The 23,488-nt window shown below is 44.5% G+C and overlaps 1 protein-coding gene across 1 annotated transcript in view; it reads left to right on the forward strand.

Annotated features, from left to right (window-relative positions):
- Positions 1-23,488, forward strand: part of ptprt (protein tyrosine phosphatase receptor type T) — a gene marked incomplete at its 3' end in the record, with an annotated part of 227,370 nt that overhangs the window by 90,238 nt on the left and 113,644 nt on the right. Inside the window, exon 11 of the mRNA XM_079218368.1 lies at positions 23,082-23,283. Coding sequence (XP_079074494.1) covers positions 23,082-23,283 — 202 coding nt within the window. The remainder of the gene's footprint in view (positions 1-23,081; positions 23,284-23,488) is intronic.

Raw genomic sequence — 23,488 nt, forward strand, 5'->3', positions numbered from 1 at the left:
CTTATGTCCACTCTGCTGCTGCAGAGTGTGGATATCCCCGCTGTGGGATTAATAATTATATCATTATTATTATTATTATGAATTACATTATAATTAAGGATTACGTTATTGTATTAATGTCACTGTGAACTGGTGCATTTCTATGATAGAGATAAGAGAGAGATAAGATAAGATAATCCTTTATTTGTTAGATAAGTTCTTTAGCTGGATGGAGAATACATGTTGGAACACAAGCTCTGAGACCTCCATCAGACCTGGAGCCACAGCTTGAGCCCCCCTGCTGGACCTCTGAGCGCAGCTATTAGACATAATTACTGTAATTGCAGCTCTTGAGGGATTAAAGCCTCGTGTGCGTCCAGAGGGTTCCTGTTGTCTCCCTCGTGAGCTCAGGAAGCAGACCAGAGGAAGTGGACCTGGACAATGTTGGGGGGGGGGGGGGGGGGGGGGGGGGGGAGAAAACATCTTACAGCATAATTACATGAATTCATCCTGTGTGCAAATATGATCACTTCATCTCCGGCTTCTATTACTATAATTGCAGCTAATTACAGGATTAAAGGATACACCTGGGTGAGATCTAAGGGGAGACGGCCCCTCACCCCTCATGCCTCTTTATCTGAGAGAGGATACATGGTGTCTGGGGGACATGGATGGGGAGGGGAGAGAGAATCATGGACGATCAAAAGAAATCTTGAACCAAACTGGGAAACAGTCACATTACATTTCATTTAGCTAACGCTTTTATCCAACGAGACTTAAAATCAGTGCATTCAACCATGAGTACAAACTCAGAACAACAAGAATCAAGAAAGTACAATTTCTTCAATAAAGTTAAACTACAAAATGCTATCAGTAAGAGACATGTAAGTGCTACTAAAGTGCTGCTAGGCGCTACCTTCCTTATTCAAGGTGTAGTCTAAAAGATGTGTTTTTAGTTTGCGCCGGAAGACGTAGAGACTTCCTGCTGTTCTCATGTCAATGGAGCTCATTCCACCGATGAGGAGCAGGACACAAACAGGCTGACTGTTGAGTGTTTAGCTCTCAGTGACGGAGCTACAATCGAACATGAGGAACATGAACATGAGGAACACAAACATGAGGAACACGAACATGAGGAACACAAACATGAGGAACACAAACATGAGGAACATGAACATGAGGAACATGAACATGAGGAACACAAACATGAGGAACACGAACATGAGGGACACAAACATGAGAAACACGAACATGAGGAACATGAACATGAGGAACACAAAAATGAGGAACATGAACATGAGGAACACGAACATGAGAAACATGAACATGAGGAACATGAACATGAGGAACACGAACATGAGGAACATGAACATGAGGAACACGAACATGAGGAACACAAACATGAGAAACACGAACATGAGGAACATGGACATGAGGAACACAAAAATGAGGAACATGAACATGAGGAACATGAACATGAGGAACACAAACATGAGAAACACGAACATGAGGAACATGGACATGAGGAACACAAAAATGAGGAACATGAACATGAGGAACACGAACATGAGAAACATGAACATGAGGAACATTTACATGAGAAACATGAACGGGAGGAACATGAGATACATGAGGAACATGAACATGAGGAACATGAACATGAGGAACATTTACATGAGAAACATGAACGTGAGGAACATGAGAAACATGAGGAACATGAGAAACATGAGGAACATGAACATGACGAACATGAACATGAGGAAAACATGAACATGAGGAACACAAACATGAGGAACATGAACATGAGAAACATTTACATGAGAAACATGAACGTTAGGAACATTTACATGAGAAACATGAACGTGAAGAACACAAACATGAGAAACATGAACATGAAGAACATAAACATGAGGAACACGAACATGAGAAACATGAACATGAGGAACAGGAACATGAGAAACATGAACATGAGGAAAACATGAGGAAAACATGAGAAACATGAGGAAAACATGAACATGAGGAACATGAACATGAGGAATACAAACATGAGAAACACGAACATGAGGAACATGAACATGAGGAACACGAACATGAGAAACATGAACATGAGGAAAACATGAGGAAAACATGAGAAACATGAGGAAAACATGAACATGAGGAACATGAACATGAGTTGCATGAAAAAGAGAAACATGAGGAACATGAACATGAGAAACATGAGGAACATGAACATGAGGAACATGGACATGAGGAACATGAGGAACATGGACATGAGGAACACAAACAGGAGGAACACAAACATGAGAAACACGAACATGAGGAACATGAGGAACATGAGGAACAGGAACATGAGAAACATGAACATGAGGAACATTTACATGAGAAACATGAACGTGAGGAACATTTACATGAGAAACATGAACATGAGGAACACAAACATGAGAAACATGGACATGAGAAACATGAACGTGAGGAACATTTACATGAGAAACATGAACCTGAGGAACATGAGAAACATGAGGAACATGAACATGAGGAAAACATGAACATGAGGAACATGAACATGAGGAACACAAACATGAGAAACACGAACATGAGGAACATGAACATGAGGAAAACATGAGGAAAACATGAGAAACATGAGGAAAACATGAACATGAGGAACATGAACATGAGAAACATGAGGAACATGAACATGAGTAGCATGAACATGAGAAACATGAGGAACATGAACATGAACATGAGGAACATGAACATGACGAACATGGACATGAGGAACATGAGGAACACGAGGAACATGGACATGAGGAACATCAACATGAGGAACATGAACATGAGAAACATGAGGAACGTGAACATGAGAAACATGAGAAACATGAGTAACATGAGGAACATGAGGAAGATGAACATGAGAAACATGAGGAACATGAACATGAGGAACATGAGAAACATGAGGAACATGAGGAACATGAGGAACATGAATATGAGGAACATGAGGAACATGGACATGAGTAGCATGAAAAAGAGAAACATGAGGAACATGAACATGAGGAACATGAGGAACATGAACATGAGGAACATGGACATGAGGAACATGAGGAACATGGACATGAGGACCACGAACATGAGGAACACAAACATGAGAAACACGAACATGAGGAACACGAACATGAGAAACATGAACATGAGGAACATGAGAAACATGAACGTGAGGAACATTTACATGAGAAACATGAACCTCAGGAACATGAGAAACATGAGGAACATGAACATGAGGAAAACATGAACATGAGGAACACGAACATGAGGAACACAAACATGAGAAACACGAACATGAGGAACATGAACATGACGAAAACATGAGGAAAACATGAGAAACATGATGAAAACATGAACATGAGGAACATGAACATGAGTTGCATGAAAAAGAGAAACATGAGGAACATGAACATGAGAAACATGAGGAACATGAACATGAGGAACATGGACATGAGGAACATGAGGAACATGGACATGAGGAACACAAACATGAGGAACACAAACATGAGAAACACGAACATGAGGAACATGAGGAACACGAACATGAGAAACATGAACATGAGGAACATTTACATGAGAAACATGAACGTGAGGAACATTTACATGAGAAACATGAACATGAGGAACATGAGAAACATGAACATGAGGAACATGAGAAACATGAACGTGAGGAACATTTACATGAGAAACATGAACCTGAGGAACATGAGAAACATGAGGAACATGAAAATGAGGAAAACATGAACATGAGGAACACGAACATGAGGAACACAAACATGAGAAACACGAACATGAGGAACATGAACATGAGGAAAACATGAGGAAAACATGAGAAACATGAGGAAAACATGAACATGAGGAACATGAACACGAGTTGCATGAAAAAGAGAAACATGAGGAACATGAACATGAGAAACATGAGGAACATGAACATGAGGAACATGGACATGAGGAACACGAACATGAGGAACACAAACATGAGAAACACGAACATGAGGAACATGAACATGAGGAAAACATGAGGAAAACATGAGAAACATGAGGAAAACATGAACATGAGGAACATGAACATGAGAAACATGAGGAACATGAACATGAGTAGCATGAACATGAGAAACATGAGGAACATGAACATGAGAAACATGAGGAACATGAACATGACGAACATGGACATGAGGAACATGAGGAACATGGACATGAGGACCACGAACATGAGGAACACAAACATGAGAACCACGAACATGAGGAACACGAACATGAGAAACATGAACATGAGGAACATGAGAAACATGAACGTGAGGAACATTTACATGAGAAACATGAACCTGAGGAACATGAGAAACATGAGGAACATGAACATGAGGAAAACATGAACATGAGGAACACGAACATGAGGAACACAAACATGAGAAACACGAACATGAGGAACATGAACATGAGGAAAACATGAGGAAAACATGAGAAACATGATGAAAACATGAACATGAGGAACATGAACATGAGTTGCATGAAAAAGAGAAACATGAGGAACATGAACATGAGAAACATGAGGAACATGAACATGAGGAACATGGACATGAGGAACATGAGGAACATGGACATGAGGAACACAAACATGAGGAACACAAACATGAGAAACACGAACATGAGGAACATGAGGAACACGAACATGAGAAACATGAACATGAGGAACATTTACATGAGAAACATGAACGTGAGGAACATTTACATGAGAAACATGAACATGAGGAACACGAACATGAGAAACATGAACATGAGGAACATGAGAAACATGAACGTGAGGAACATTTACATGAGAAACATGAACCTGAGGAACATGAGAAACATGAGGAACATGAACATGAGGAAAACATGAACATGAGGAACATGAACACGAGTTGCATGAAAAAGAGAAACATAAGGAACATGAACATGAGAAACATGAGGAACATGGACATGAGGAACATGGACATGAGGAACATGAGGAACATGGACATGAGGAACACAAACATGAGGAACACAAACATGAGAAACACGAACATGAGGAACATGAGGAACATGAGGAACATGAACATGAGGAACATTTACATGAGAAACATGAACGTGAGGAACATTTACATGAGAAACATGAACATGAGGAACACAAACATGAGAAACATGGACATGAGAAACATGAACGTGAGGAACATTTACATGAGAAACATGAACCTGAGGAACATGAGAAACATGAGGAACATGAACATGAGGAAAACATGAACATGAGGAACACGAACATGAGGAACACAAACATGAGAAACACGAACATGAGGAACATGAACATGAGGAAAACATGAGGAAAACATGAGAAACATGAGGAAAACATGAACATGAGGAACATGAACATGAGAAACATGAGGAACATGAACATGAGTAGCATGAACATGAGAAACATGAGGAACATGAACATGAGAAACATGAGGAACACGAGGAACATGGACATGAGGAACATCAACATGAGGAACATGAACATGAGAAACATGAGGAACGTGAACATGAGAAACATGAGAAACATGAGGAACATGAGTAACATGAGGAACATGAGGAAGATGAACATGAGAAACATGAGGAAGATGAACATGAGGAACATGAGAAACATGAGGAACATGAGGAACATGAGGAACATGAACATGAGGAACATGAGGAACATGGACATGAGTAGCATGAAAAAGAGAAACATGAGGAACATGAACATGAGGAACATGAGGAACATGAACATGAGGAACATGGACATGAGGAACATGAGGAACATGGACATGAGGACCACGAACATGAGGAATACAAACATGAGAAACACAAACATGAGGAACACGAACATGAGAAAACATGAACAGAGGAACATGAGAAACATGAACGTGAGGAACATTTACATGAGAAACATGAACCTGAGGAACATGAGAAACATGAGGAACATGAACATGAGGAAAACATGAACATGAGGAACACGAACATGAGGAACACAAACATGAGAAACACGAACATGAGGAACATGAACATGAGGAAAACATAAGGAAAACATGAGAAACATGATGAAAACATGAACATGAGGAACATGAACATGAGTTGCATGAAAAAGAGAAACATGAGGAACATGAACATGAGAAACATGAGGAACATGAACATGAGGAACATGGACATGAGGAACATGAGGAACATGGACATGAGGAACACAAACATGAGGAACACAAACATGAGAAACACGAACATGAGGAACATGAGGAACATGAGGAACACGAACATGAGAAACATGAACATGAGGAACATTTACATGAGAAACATGAACGTGAGGAACATTTACATGAGAAACATGAACATGAGGAACACGAACATGAGAAACATGAACATGAGGAACATGAGAAACATGAACGTGAGGAACATTTACATGAGAAACATGAACGTGAGGAACATTTACATGAGACACATGAACGTGAGGAACATTTACATGAGAAACATGAACATGAGGAACACGAACATGAGAAACATGGACATGAGAAACATGAGAAACATGAACGTGAGGAACATTTACATGAGAAACATGAACCTGAGGAACATGAGAAACATGAGGAACATGAACATGAGGAAACATGAACATGAGGAACACGAACATGAGGAACACAAACATGAGAAACACGAACATGAGGAAGATGAACATGAGGAAAACATGAGGAAAACATGAGAAACATGAGGAAAACATGAACATGAGGAACATGAACATGAGAAACATGAGGAACATGAACATGAGTAGCATGAACATGAGAAACATGAGGAACATGAACATGAGAAACATGAGGAACATGAACATGGACATGAGGAACATGAGGAACACGAGGAACATGGACATGAGGAACATCAACATGAGGAACATGAGGAACATGAACATGAGAAACATGAGGAACGTGAACATGAGAAACATGAGAAACATGAGGAACATGAGTAACATGAGTAACATGAGGAACATGAACATGAGAAACATGAGGAACATGAACATGAGGAACATGAGAAACATGAGGAACATGAGGAACATGAGGAACATGAACATGAGGAACATGAGGAACATGAGGAACATGGACATGAGTAGCATGAAAAAGAGAAACATGAGGAACATGAACATGAGGAACATGAGGAACATGAACATGAGGAACATGGACATGAGGACCACGAACATGAGGAACACAAACATGAGAAACACGAACATGAGGAACATTTACATGAGAAACATGAACATGAGGAACACGAACATGAGAAACATGGACATGAGAAACATGGACATGAGAAACATGAGAAACATGAATGTGAGGAAAACATGAGGAAAACATGAGAAACATGAGGAAAACATGAACATGAGGAACATGAACATGAGAAACATGAGGAACATGAACATGAGTAGCATGAACATGAGGAACACGAGGAACATGGACATGAGGAACACGAACATGAGGAACATGAACATGAGAAACATGAGAAACGTGAGGAACATGAGGAACATGAACATGAGGAACATGAGGAACATGAACATGAGAAACATGAGGAACATGAGTAACATGAGTAACATGAGGAACATGAGAAACATGAGGAACATGAACATGAGGAACATGAGAAACATGAGGAACATGAGGAACATGAACATGAGGAACATGGACATGAGGAACATGAGGAACATGAGGAACATGAACATGAGGAACATGAACATGAGAAACATGAGGAACATGAGGAACATGAACATGAGGAACATGAGGAACATGGACATGAGAAACATAAGAAACATGAGAAACATGAGAAACATGAGGAACATGAGGAACATGAACATGAGGAACATGAACATGAGTTGCATGAAAAAGAGAAACATGAGGAACATGAACATGAGAAACATGAGGAACATGAACATGAGGAACATGGACATGAGGAACATGAGGAACATGGACATGAGGAACACAAACATGAGGAACACAAACATGAGAAACACGAACATGAGGAACATGAGGAACATGAGGAACATGAGGAACACGAACATGAGAAACATGAACATGAGGAACATTTACATGAGAAACATGAACGTGAGGAACATTTACATGAGAAACATGAACATGAGGAACATGAGAAACATGAACATGAGGAACATGAGAAACATGAACGTGAGGAACATTTACATGAGAAACATGAACCTGAGGAACATGAGAAACATGAGGAACATGAAAATGAGGAAAACATGAACATGAGGAACACGAACATGAGGAACACAAACATGAGAAACACGAACATGAGGAACATGAACATGAGGAAAACATGAGGAAAACATGAGAAACATGAGGAAAACATGAACATGAGGAACATGAACACGAGTTGCATGAAAAAGAGAAACATGAGGAACATGAACATGAGAAACATGAGGAACATGAACATGAGGAACATGGACATGAGGAACACGAACATGAGGAACACAAACATGAGAAACACGAACATGAGGAACATGAACATGAGGAAAACATGAGGAAAACATGAGAAACATGAGGAAAACATGAACATGAGGAACATGAACATGAGAAACATGAGGAACATGAACATGAGTAGCATGAACATGAGAAACATGAGGAACATGAACATGAGAAACATGAGGAACATGAACATGACGAACATGGACATGAGGAACATGAGGAACATGGACATGAGGACCACGAACATGAGGAACACAAACATGAGAACCACGAACATGAGGAACACGAACATGAGAAACATGAACATGAGGAACATGAGAAACATGAACGTGAGGAACATTTACATGAGAAACATGAACCTGAGGAACATGAGAAACATGAGGAACATGAACATGAGGAAAACATGAACATGAGGAACACGAACATGAGGAACACAAACATGAGAAACACGAACATGAGGAACATGAACATGAGGAAAACATGAGGAAAACATGAGAAACATGATGAAAACATGAACATGAGGAACATGAACATGAGTTGCATGAAAAAGAGAAACATGAGGAACATGAACATGAGAAACATGAGGAACATGAACATGAGGAACATGGACATGAGGAACATGAGGAACATGGACATGAGGAACACAAACATGAGGAACACAAACATGAGAAACACGAACATGAGGAACATGAGGAACACGAACATGAGAAACATGAACATGAGGAACATTTACATGAGAAACATGAACGTGAGGAACATTTACATGAGAAACATGAACATGAGGAACACGAACATGAGAAACATGAACATGAGGAACATGAGAAACATGAGGAACATGAACATGAGGAAAACATGAACATGAGGAACATGAACACGAGTTGCATGAAAAAGAGAAACATAAGGAACATGAACATGAGAAACATGAGGAACATGGACATGAGGAACATGGACATGAGGAACATGAGGAACATGGACATGAGGAACACAAACATGAGGAACACAAACATGAGAAACACGAACATGAGGAACATGAGGAACATGAGGAACATGAACATGAGGAACATTTACATGAGAAACATGAACGTGAGGAACATTTACATGAGAAACATGAACATGAGGAACACAAACATGAGAAACATGGACATGAGAAACATGAACGTGAGGAACATTTACATGAGAAACATGAACCTGAGGAACATGAGAAACATGAGGAACATGAACATGAGGAAAACATGAACATGAGGAACACGAACATGAGGAACACAAACATGAGAAACACGAACATGAGGAACATGAACATGAGGAAAACATGAGGAAAACATGAGAAACATGAGGAAAACATGAACATGAGGAACATGAACATGAGAAACATGAGGAACATGAACATGAGTAGCATGAACATGAGAAACATGAGGAACATGAACATGAGAAACATGAGGAACACGAGGAACATGGACATGAGGAACATCAACATGAGGAACATGAACATGAGAAACATGAGGAACGTGAACATGAGAAACATGAGAAACATGAGGAACATGAGTAACATGAGGAACATGAGGAAGATGAACATGAGAAACATGAGGAAGATGAACATGAGGAACATGAGAAACATGAGGAACATGAGGAACATGAGGAACATGAACATGAGGAACATGAGGAACATGGACATGAGTAGCATGAAAAAGAGAAACATGAGGAACATGAACATGAGGAACATGAGGAACATGAACATGAGGAACATGGACATGAGGAACATGAGGAACATGGACATGAGGACCACGAACATGAGGAATACAAACATGAGAAACACAAACATGAGGAACACGAACATGAGAAAACATGAACAGAGGAACATGAGAAACATGAACGTGAGGAACATTTACATGAGAAACATGAACCTGAGGAACATGAGAAACATGAGGAACATGAACATGAGGAAAACATGAACATGAGGAACACGAACATGAGGAACACAAACATGAGAAACACGAACATGAGGAACATGAACATGAGGAAAACATGAGGAAAACATGAGAAACATGATGAAAACATGAACATGAGGAACATGAACATGAGTTGCATGAAAAAGAGAAACATGAGGAACATGAACATGAGAAACATGAGGAACATGAACATGAGGAACATGGACATGAGGAACATGAGGAACATGGACATGAGGAACACAAACATGAGGAACACAAACATGAGAAACACGAACATGAGGAACATGAGGAACATGAGGAACACGAACATGAGAAACATGAACATGAGGAACATTTACATGAGAAACATGAACGTGAGGAACATTTACATGAGAAACATGAACATGAGGAACACGAACATGAGAAACATGAACATGAGGAACATGAGAAACATGAACGTGAGGAACATTTACATGAGAAACATGAACGTGAGGAACATTTACATGAGACACATGAACGTGAGGAACATTTACATGAGAAACATGAACATGAGGAACACGAACATGAGAAACATGGACATGAGAAACATGAGAAACATGAACGTGAGGAACATTTACATGAGAAACATGAACCTGAGGAACATGAGAAACATGAGGAACATGAACATGAGGAAACATGAACATGAGGAACACGAACATGAGGAACACAAACATGAGAAACACGAACATGAGGAACATGAACATGAGGAAAACATGAGGAAAACATGAGAAACATGAGGAAAACATGAACATGAGGAACATGAACATGAGAAACATGAGGAACATGAACATGAGTAGCATGAACATGAGAAACATGAGGAACATGAACATGAGAAACATGAGGAACATGAACATGGACATGAGGAACATGAGGAACACGAGGAACATGGACATGAGGAACATCAACATGAGGAACATGAGGAACATGAACATGAGAAACATGAGGAACGTGAACATGAGAAACATGAGAAACATGAGGAACATGAGTAACATGAGTAACATGAGGAACATGAACATGAGAAACATGAGGAACATGAACATGAGGAACATGAGAAACATGAGGAACATGAGGAACATGAGGAACATGAACATGAGGAACATGAGGAACATGAGGAACATGGACATGAGTAGCATGAAAAAGAGAAACATGAGGAACATGAACATGAGGAACATGAGGAACATGAACATGAGGAACATGGACATGAGGACCACGAACATGAGGAACACAAACATGAGAAACACGAACATGAGGAACATTTACATGAGAAACATGAACATGAGGAACACGAACATGAGAAACATGGACATGAGAAACATGGACATGAGAAACATGAGAAACATGAATGTGAGGAAAACATGAGGAAAACATGAGAAACATGAGGAAAACATGAACATGAGGAACATGAACATGAGAAACATGAGGAACATGAACATGAGTAGCATGAACATGAGGAACACGAGGAACATGGACATGAGGAACACGAACATGAGGAACATGAACATGAGAAACATGAGAAACGTGAGGAACATGAGGAACATGAACATGAGGAACATGAGGAACATGAACATGAGAAACATGAGGAACATGAGTAACATGAGTAACATGAGGAACATGAGAAACATGAGGAACATGAACATGAGGAACATGAGAAACATGAGGAACATGAGGAACATGAACATGAGGAACATGGACATGAGGAACATGAGGAACATGAGGAACATGAACATGAGGAACATGAACATGAGAAACATGAGGAACATGAGGAACATGAACATGAGGAACATGAGGAACATGGACATGAGAAACATAAGAAACATGAGAAACATGAGAAACATGAGGAACATGAGGAACATGAACATGAGGAACATGGGGAACATGAACATGAGGAACATGGACATGAGGAACATGAGAAACATGAGGATCATGAACATGAGGAACATGAGTAACATGAGGAACATGAACATGAGAAACATGAGGAACATGAACATGAGAAACATGAGGAACATGAAGAACATGAACATGAGGAACATGAGGAACATGGACATGAGGAACATGAGAAACATGAGAAACATGAGGAACATGAGGAACATGAACATGAGGAACATGGACATGAGGAACATGAGAAACATGAGGAACATGAGGACCACGAGGAACATGAGGAACATGAGGACCATGAGGACCATAAGGACCATGAGAAACATGAGGAACATGAACATGAGGAACATGAACATGAGGAACATGAACGTGAGAAACATGAGGAACATGAACATGAGGAACATGAACATGAGGAACATGAGGAACATGAGGAACATGGACATGAGGAACATGAAAATGAGAAACATTAACATTCTCTTTCCAGAGGCTGCGCAAAGCAATGACATCATCAGGTCATCGGTTCACTGGCTGATAGCCAACAACGCAAACGATAAACTGCATCATCTGGAGCATCATTTAGGAATATCAGGAAATACCTGAATTATAGGTTTTCACATTGAATAAGATCTGACTATTATTATTATGGCTCTCCAACCTTTGAACAACATGAACTGTGATTAGAGTCACAGATTATAGTTTGACTTCCTGGTAGAAAGAAGAACTTATTGAAGAATCAGACGTAGAAGGATTCCCGGCTCCTGGTTCCTCCGGATCGTTTCCCTTGTTGTCGATAAACTATGTTTAGTCTGCTGTCCTTCAGCTGCTGACCCCGTCTCCTGTGTCTCTGCCTGAGGGGATTCAGGACACACATACTCACACACACACACACACACACACACACACACACACACACACACACACACACACACACACACACACACACTCACTCACACTCACACGCCCATAATCAGAATCAGAAACCATTTATTGCCAGGAATGTTTACACAAACAAGGAATTTTGCTAGGTGGAAGGTGCATACGTTAGACATGAGATGTTAGACGAGACAAACAACAATCAAAGACAACAACAGTGCAATGATATTAAATCTAGTATAAGATAAAGTGCTCGGACAAACAGATAACGTTAATGTAAGTGTAAGTTAAAGTGACATGAGTGTTTAAGTTAAAGTGTATGTTAATTAAGCAATAAGGTACGAGAGGCAGTACTGTGTCGTGCAATAATGTACAGTTCAAGGGAGTTGTTAGGCAAACTCTTGAACTGTACATAATTGTAGATACAGTACTGCCTCGAGTATCTTATTGCTTTTATAATACGGGTACCTGCGACTTTATAAATAGTAATAGTAAGCTCCCTTTCAGCACAAAATAGTTGTAGCCACCAAACGTTGTGTATCGCATTTCAGCGACAGAGAAAATAGTCCCGGGACGCACGGGACACACATACGGGATTATAAAACTGACGGCCTGGTCAGTAAATCTGCGATTAAATCTGCGATGTATGCTGGTTCTTTGTGAGTTTCTTGAGTGTTCATTGGTTCGTTTATTTCACCAAATGTCGACGGACATATGATTCAACAAATCACGGTGAAGGATTTTGTGTGACGAGTACCTTTTTGGCACAGCGTCATATTACATTACATTTCATTTAGCTGACGCTTTTATCCAAAGCGACTTACAATAAGTGCAATTCCACTATGAGTACAAACTGAGAACAACAAGAATCAAGAAAAGTACAATTTCAATCAAGTTAAACTACAAAGTGCTATTAGTAAGTACCATCTAAGTGCTACCAAAGCGCTACTACGGCGCTACCTTCTTTATTCAAGGTGTAGTCGAAAAAGATGGGTTTTTAGTTTGCGACGGAAAATGTAGAGACTTTCTGCTGTCCTGATGTCATTGGGGAGCTCACTCCACCATTGAGGATCCAGGACAGCAAACAGCCGTGACTTTGTTGAGTGTTTAGCTCGCAGTGACGGAGCTACAAGCCCGATTGGCAGAAGCCGAGCGGAGCGAACGAGCTGGGGTTTACGGTGTTACCATGTCCTGGATGTAGACTGGACCCGATCTGTTCGTAGCACGGTACGCAACCGAACATCAACGCTGGTCTGTTGTGGTCATCGTGCTTCGGGAAAATCAAGTCGGGAACAGAGAGGCGTTTCAGCAGTTTGTACGCGCCGTGCGGACCGCTGCCTGCCGAGTTCTGCTGAACTAGAGCGACACACAACACTTGCTGTGCTGTGCTGGTCAATTCCACCCCTTCCCCACTGATCCCACAGACAAGGGCGACACTTTTTTATTTTTTTTATTACCGTAATATACCGCAAAACACTGAAAAGCTCCACTTCTTAGCGGTCAGAATCCTTTTTAATTATGTCGTATAGCGTTAACTTTAGAAGAATTACGGTAATATGAATCACTTTCTGTCGCCGAAGACAGGGTTTGTACTACAACAGTTTTAGAGTTGTAAAATGAACTGACAGCTGCATGCAGAGTATTTTTCCTCAGTATAACTAACATAACTAACCACATTCGACCCACGGAACTGCGCCACCCTGCGCGCTCATGTCATGTGACATATAGGGTTCTGTCTGTCAGCCTCCTGCAGTGATCCCTTCTGTCACAATGAGTGGACCCAAGAAAAGAAAAGTCGACAGTGAGTGCAGAGTCTTTAATGAGTGGACTGCTAAGTATTTTTTCACCGAAGTACGATCAAAGGCAGTATGTCTTATTTGCCAAGAAACCATTGCAGTATTCAAAGAATACAATATTAGCAGCCACTTTTCCGCCAAGCATGCTAACTATGCTAGCCAACAGTCAACGACAGAACGGGCGGCTACTGCTAAGAGGTTGGCAGCCAATTTAAAGAGTCAGTTTATATAAAATATTTAAAATATAAAAAATATTTTGCTGACTCTTTAAATGGCAGCCAATTTAAAGAGTCAGCAAAATATTTTTTATATTTTAAATATTTTATATATATTTTTTTTTTTCAAACTGCTATACAAGAATCAAGCACCAAGGCAAGTTTTTTGCTAGCATTCAAATCAGCAAAAGTCAGCAACCCTTTCTCTGAAGGAGAGTTTTTGAAAGAATGTATGGTAGAAATGGTCTCTTATGTCCAGAGAGCAAAAACAAATTTGAAAAATTTAGTTTATCACACAGTGACTTGGCGTGTAGAACCAATTGATGAAGATTTAACCAGCGAGTTGAACAAAAAAGCTGAGTCATTTACGTTATATTCTCACACCGCCCCCTGCCGGCCTCGCCGTCGTCCAGTGTAGAGCCACGGGTCTCACACCGCCCAGCACCCCCTATGGCGGACCACAGGCTCCCCACCTTCCCTTTGGCTCCAATGATCTGTTTTACCAGATACTCATACTCTCATGTGGTCTGCATTTGGGTCCTAAACATTGTCCTCCCGTGACATGTTCACACAAACACTCTCCTCCATCCATCTGATACTGGCCCGGCCCATCTGTCAATTTTTTTTATTCAATGTGGCCCCTGAGCCAAAAAGTTTGCCCACCCCTGCAATAGCAGGTAGACCTGCCAGGAGGGAGTTACAGTAGTCAAGGCGCGAGATGATCAGAGCCTGTACAAGAACCCGTGCTGCCTTCTGGTTGAGAAGGGGACGTATTCTCCTGATGTTGTACAGCATGAACCTACAGGAACGTGTTGTTGCGGTGATGTTGTCTGTCAGGGAGAGCTGTCTGTTGAGTGTCACGCCGAGATTCCTGGCAGTCGGGGTCGGTGCCAACACCGATTTGTTGAAGGTAACAGTGAGGTCGTGGGTGGGAGAGCCTTTTCCTGCAAGGAAAAGTAGTTCAGTTTTGTCAGGGTTAATTTGGTGGTGTGCGGACATCCACTGAGAGATGTCAGTCAGACAGGCAGAGATTTGTGCTTCTACCCGTGTTTCTGACTGGGGAAACGAGAGGATCAGTTAGGTGTCATCAGCATAGCTATGGTAGGAGAAGCCATGCGAGTGGATGACAGAGCCGAGAGAGTTGGTGTACAGAGAGAAGAGGAGAGGATCCAGGACGGAGCCTTGAGGGACCCCAGTAATGAGAGGACAACATTCAGACACAGATCCTCTCCAAGTTATCCGGTAGGTGCGGTCATTGAGGTAGGATGAGAAGAGAGAGAGCAGTGCCTGTGATACCAAGGTCCTGGAGGGAGGAGATAAGGATCTGGTGGTTCACTGTGTCAAAGGCAGCAGAAAGGTCTAGAAGGATAAGGACAGAGAAAAGAGAGAGGCTGCTCTAGCAGTGTGAAGCTGCTCAGAGACAGCAAGGAGGGCAGTCTCTGTTGAGACCTTGAATCCAGACTGGTGAGGGTCCAGAAGGTTGTTATGGTCTCTGTTGAGGCCTTGAATCCAGACTGGTGAGGGTCCAGAAGGTTGTTCTGGTCTCTGTTGAGGCCTTGAATCCAGACTGGTGAGGGTCCAGAAGGTTGTTCTGGTCTCTGTTGAGGCCTTGAATCCAGACTGGTGAGGGTCCAGAAGGTTGTTCTGGTCTCTGTTGAGGCCTTGCATCCAGACTGGTGAGGGTCCAGACGGTTGTTCTGGTGGAGAAAGGAGGAGACTTGGTTAAAGGCAGAGTTAGGCTGCATGAGTGAGAAAGAGTCAGTTGAAGGAAGGGCTGACAGAACAGACGAGGCCAGAGAGGAGGGAGAGAGGGAGCGAATGTTACGACGGACAGGTGCAGAGTCTGTTGGTGTGAGAGGGTTGTCAGTTCCAAAGAGTGGGAGAGAGTAAGAGATGAAGAAGTGGTCAGAGACATGAAGTGGAGTTACAGTGAGGTCAGATGTAGAGCAGTTTCTGGTAAAAATATAGTCAATGTGGTTGCCAGCTTTGTGAGTAGGAGGGGAAGGACTGAGTGAGAAAGCAAAGGAAGATAGTAAGAGTACCAGGTCACATGACTTCTCTGTCTGGATGTTGAAGTCACCCAGAAAGATGAACGTGGGGCCGTTTTCTGGGAAGTTCGATAGGAGGATATCTAGTTCTTCCAAGAAATCTCCCAAAGAACCAGGTGGAAGGTAGAGAACAACAATGTTTAGTTGGACCGGATGAGTAACCGTCACAGCATGAAACTCAAAAGACAGTGGAAGCGGGTAGGGAGAGAAATTCCATTTGGGGGAGATGAGTAGACCTGTGCCACCACCCCGACCAGTGGGGGAGATGAGTAAACCAGTACCGCCACCCCGGCCAGTGGGCCGTGGTGTGTGGCCGAAAGAGAAGGCAGAGGAGAGGGCAGCAGGGGTAGATGTGTTGTCTGGTGTGATCCAAGTCTTGGTGAGAGCCAGGAAGTCCAGCGATTGCTTGATAGCGAAGCCAGAGATGAAGTCTGCCTTGCGGTTAGCTGACTGGCAGTTCCAGAGGCCTCCTGTGACGAGGTGTTGGATCTGTGTGGAGCGGGTGGGGTAAGTAACAGACGAGAGATTTTGATGCAGGTGTGAACGAGTACGAGGCCTATAGTATCTACGAGTGGATATGTACACAGGTATGGATGGGAAACAAAATTAGCTACAGCTGTGTAGACTCCGCCTCAGGTCGTTAGTGGAGTGGCCACCAATCAAAAGGTGTCAGTTTTACAAGAACATTTAAGTCTTGCCAAAACTGATACAAGGACAAAGGTCAGTTTAAATAGTAGTAAAGTAGAAAGTTAAACAGTTAAATACAGCTTAGTCCCTAGTATATGTGGATTACAGATACTTAACCCTAGCTGGTTTCGTTGCGTTTTTAGTCGCTCGAGTCAAGGCAAGGTCCCGGCGTAGACAGTTCAGATAAAACAGACAGTACAGACTAACAATCTAGTAGAACCCAACACAGCAGATACAATAGTTATATTGCAGAGAAACTTATTTAGAGTGTACTCAGGCAGGATTCAGGTAGTCCAGCAGTCTGAGATCTCACAGGTAGAGCTTGCGCGCATATGACACGCCAATGCCCCAAACTCTTGCCTGAATTATGGTAAAATGTTGTAGGGTGCAGGCAGCGGAAGCAGGAAGTCTCCTCTTTCTGCTAGACGTCAAAGCATATTTCTGCGATGTATTATCGCGAAACTATGAATATTTAAAAAATGTAAACACTGTCAAACCGCAGCCTCTCGGGGGCCGGTTTGGAAGTGGTTAAGATATGATGGTGCATCACCACTTAAGGCTTTGTAGGTAAGGAGAAGGATTTTAAATATGATTCTTGATCTTACAGGAAGCCAGTGGAGAGCAGCTAGTACAGGAGTAATGTGATCTCTCTTCCTAGTCCTCGTTAGTACACAAGCTGCAGCATTCTGGATCAACTGGAGAGATCCAAGGGACTTACCGGAGCAGCCTGATAATACGGAGTTACAGTAATCCAGTCTAGAAGTAACAAATGCGTGAATCAATGTTTCTGCATCGCTTTGAGACAGGATGTGCCTGATTTTTGAAATGTTACGTAGGTAAGAAAAAAAAGTCTTGATCAAAGATTACTCAGAGATTCCTTACGGTGGTGGTGGATGCCAGAGTGATGCCATCCAGGGAAACCATATCATCAGATACTTGATTTCTGAGGTGTTCTGGGCCGAGTAAAATAACTTCAGTCTTGTCCGAGTTCAGCAGCAGGAAGTTGCAGGTCATCCAGGTGTTGATGTCTTTAAGACACGCTTGAAGTTTAGCGACCTGGTGGATTTCATCTGGCTTGATCGACAGATATAGTTGAGTATCATGGGCATAGCAGTGAAAATTTATGGAGTGTTTTCTGATAATATTGCCTAGAGGAAGCATATACGTATACGGTGAATAAAATTGGTCCAAGCACAGAACCTTGTGGAACTCCATGACGAACACTGGTGGCCATCGCGGCTTCCATCCATCCATCCATTATCAGCCGCTTATCCGGGGTCGGGTCGCGGTGGCAGCAGGTTCAGCAGGCCGACCCAGGCTTCCCTCTCACCCGCAACACTTTCCAGCTCATTCTGGGGGATCCCGAGGCGTTCCAAGGCCAGCCGGGAGATATAATCCCTCCAGCGTGTCCTTGGTCTTCCCCGGGGTCTCCTACCAGTTGGACGTGCCTGGAAAACCTCTAATGGGAGGCGTCCAGGAGGCATCCTGACTAGATGCCTGAACCACCTCAGCTGACTCCTTTCGACACGAAGGAGCAGCGACTCGACTCCAAGCTCCCTCCTGATGTCCGAGCTCCTTACCCTATCTCTAAGGGTGAGCCCGGCCACCCTGCGGAGGAAGCTCATTTCGGCCGCTTGTATACGAGATCTCGTTCTTTCGGTCACGACCCAGAGTTCGTGACCATAGGTGAGGGTTGGAACATAGACCGACCAGTAAATGGAGAGCTTCGCCTTCCGGCTCAGCTCCCTCTTCACCAGGACGGACCGGTACAGCGCCTGTTTTATTGCTGCAGCCGCACCGATCCGTCTGTCGATCTCCCGCTCCACCTTACCCTCACTCGTGAACAAGACCCCGAGATACTTGAACTCCCTCGCTTGGGGTAGGCAGTTTGTCCCCACCTGGAGGGAGCAATCCACCGGTTTCCGGCAGAGCACCATGGCCTCAGATTTGGAGGCGCTAACTCTCATCCCTGCCGCTTCACACTCGGCTGCAAAACGCCCCAGTGAATGCTGGAGGTCACAATCCGAGGAGGCAAACAGGACCACATCATCCGCGAACAGCAGAGAGGCGATCCCGAGACTCCCGAACCGGATCCTCTGCGCCCCCTGGCTGCGCCTAGATATCCTGTCCATGAAGGTCACGAACAGGACCGGTGATAAAGGGCAGCCCTGGCGGAGGCCAACACCCACCGGGAACGTGTCTGACTTACTACCGAGGATACGAACACAGCTCCTACTGCAGGCGTACAAAGACCGGATAGCCCGTGCCAACGGGTCCGGCACCCCATACTCCCGCAGCACCCCCCACAAAAACCCCCGAGGGACCCGGTCGAAAGCCTTCTCCAAGTCCACAAAGCACATGTAGACTGGTTGGGCAAACTCCCAGGACCCCTCCAGTAGTCTTGCAAGGGTAAAGAGCTGGTCCACTGTTCCACGACCGGGACGGAATCCGCACTGCTCGTCTTGAATCTGAGGTTCGACAAGCGGTCGGAGCCTCCCTTCCAGCACCCTGGCATAAGCTTTTCCCGGGAGGCTGAGCAGTGTGATGCCACGATAGTTTGAGCACACTCTCCGGTCCCCCTTCTTGAAGATGGGAACCACCACCCCGGTCTGCCAGTCCATGGGCACTGTTCCCGACCCCCATGCGACACTGAAAAGGCGTGTCAACCAAGACAGCCCAACAATGTCCAGTGCTTTCAGCATCTCAGGGCGGATCTCATCCACCCCTGGCGCCTTGCCACCAAGGAGCTTTTTGACTACCTTAGCGACCTCTGCCAGGGATATGGGAGAAACCACCCCAAAGACTTCCGGCGCTGCCCCCTCTCCGGGGGACATGTTAGCCGGGTTTAGGAATTCCTCAAAGTGCTCTTTCCACCGCCCGACGATGTCCCCAGTCCGGGTCAGCAGTTCCCCCCCCCCCCGCTGAGAACAGCCTGGGGTAGGCCCTGCTTTCCCTTCCTGAGCCGTTGGATGGTTTGCCAGAACTTCCTTGAGGCCAACCGAAAGTCCTTCTCCATGGCCTCCCCGAACTCCTCCCATGCCCGAGTTTTAGCATCCGCGACCATCGCAGCTGCAGCCCTTATGGCCTGCCGGTACCCGTCAGCTGCTTCAGGAGACCCCTGGGCCAGCCAGCCCCGAAAAGCCTCCTTCTTCAGTTTGACGGCTTCCCTCACCCCCGGTGTCCACCACCGGGTTCTTGGGTTGCCGCCACGACAGGCACCGATGACCTTCTGGCCACAGCTCCGAGCAGCCGCGTCCACAATAGAGGCTTTGAACATGGTCCACTCGGGTTCCATGTCCGCAGCCTCCCTCGGGATTTGTGAGAAGTTCTTCCGGAGGTGGGAGTTGAAGACCTCCCGGACAGGATCCTCCGCCAGACGTTCCCAGTTCACCCTCACTACACGTTTGGGCTTGCCAGGTCTTTCTAGCCGACTCCCCCGCCATCTGATCCAACTCACCACCAGGTGGTGATCAGTTGACAGCTCTGCTCCTCTCTTCACCCGAGTGTCCAAGACATACGGCCGCAGATCAGATGATACGACTACAAAGTCGATCATTGATCTCCGGCCTAAGGTGTTCTGGTACCAGGTACACTTATGAGCCACCTTATGCTCGAACATGGTGTTCGTTATGGACAAACTGTGGCTAGCACAGAAGTCCAACAACAAAACACCATTCGGGTTCAGATCGGGCAAGCCGTTCCTCCCAATCACGCCCCGCCAGGTTTCTCTGTCATTGCCCACGTGAGCGTTGAAGTCTCCCAGGAGAACTATGGAGTCGGCAGGCGGCGCCCTTTCCAGGACCCCTCCCACCGACTCCAAGAAGGCCGGATACTCCGAACTGCTGTTCGGTGCATAAGCACAGACAACAGTCAGAGCTTTACTCCCTGCAACCCGTAGGCGCAGGGAGGCGACCCTCTCGTTCTCCGGGGAAAACTCCAACATAGCGGCGCTCAGCCGGGGGCTCGTGAGTATCCCCACTCCCGCCAGGCGCCTCTCACCCTGGGCAACTCCAGAAAAGGACAAAGTCCAACCCTTCTCCAGGAGCTTGGTTCCAGAGCCCATGCTGTGCGTGGAGGTGAGCCCAACTAAATCTAGCTGGTACCGCTCCACCTCCTGCACCAGCTCCGGCTCTTTCCCCGCTAGCGAGGTGACGTTCCACGTCCCTAGAGCTAGTCTATGCTGCCGGCGATCGGCTCGCCCAGGTCTCCTGCCTGGCCCGCCGCCCGGTCTGCATAGCACCCGACCCCGATGCTTCCCCCCGCGGGTGGTGAGTCCACAGGGTTGCTGGTCCATGATCTTTTTTCGGGCTGAGCCCGACCGGGCCCCATGGGTGAAAGCCCGGCCACCAGACGCTCGCCGTCGAGCTCCCCTCCCGGGTCTGGCTCCGGGAGGGTGCCCCGGTTTCCCTTGTCCGGGCGAGGTAGCTTCATTCCGTGGGCCGTACATCATCAGGGTTTTTTGAACCGCTCTTAGTCTGGGCTCTCCCCCGAGACCTGTTTGCCTTGGGAGACCCTACCAGGGGCTGACGCCCCGGACAACATAGCTCCCAGGATCACTGAGCCACTCAAACTCCTCCACCACGTTAAGGTGGTGATTCATCGCGGCTTCATCGTTTACAAATACAAACTGAGATCGATCTGATGAATACGACTTAACCAGCTCAATGTGAAATGTGAATAATGTGTATAACGTATAATATCTGAATGTTTTCCTACTAAAGTCCAGCAACACACGTCGATTTCAGCCTGTCATCTTTCAGCTTATTGTTGTCAAGAGAGCAAAGAAAATAAAAAAATACTGATTCATATTTTCATTGAATTGGCAGCATTGATAAAGCATAAACATCTCTGCAGGAGTGTTGTGTTTCTCTCCCTGTGTGCTTTACACAAACATGGAACCAAAGAGCGTTCTACGTTAGCATCTGGGCACAACAGGCCAATGCTAACGGGAACCCGACGCTAATCGAAGATGAACACCAGAGTATTCTAGACATACTGTGATTTTAAATTGATGATAAATTGATGTTGGTATGTGAAACGACTTTTAAAAATGAAAGAAAGAAGATGAAAGTGTCGAAAGTGAAGCGCTGGATGTCCAACCAGGTGGAGCTGAAATGTGCCTCCTGTCCTCCTGCAGATCACCTACAAGGCGCTGAGCTCGCTGGACCCCAGCGCCGACCTCACGACCCAGAGGGGCCGGGTGTTCAAGCTGAGGAACGAGACCCTCCACCTGTTCGTGGGCCTCTACCCGGGCACCGCCTACTTCTTCACCATCAAAGCCTCCACCAACAAGGGCTTCGGGCCGCCCATCACCACCCGCATCTCCACCAGGATAGCAGGTCCTCATCCCGCCTCCGTCCACAGCATGGGTCTGATCATGTGACATGGGTTAGGGCTAATGAGGTTAAAGGAGGGGCTTATTGTGAGGATAAAGGAGGGGCTTATTGTGAGGATAAAGGAGGGGCCTATAGTGAGGATAAAGGAGGGGCTTATTGTGAGGATAAAGGAGGGGCTTATTGTGAGGATAAAGGAGGGGCTTTTAGT

This window comes from Taurulus bubalis (assembly GCF_910589615.1).
Source record: "Taurulus bubalis genome assembly, chromosome: 5".
In the NCBI taxonomy this organism is placed as follows: Eukaryota; Metazoa; Chordata; class Actinopteri; order Perciformes; family Cottidae; genus Taurulus; species Taurulus bubalis.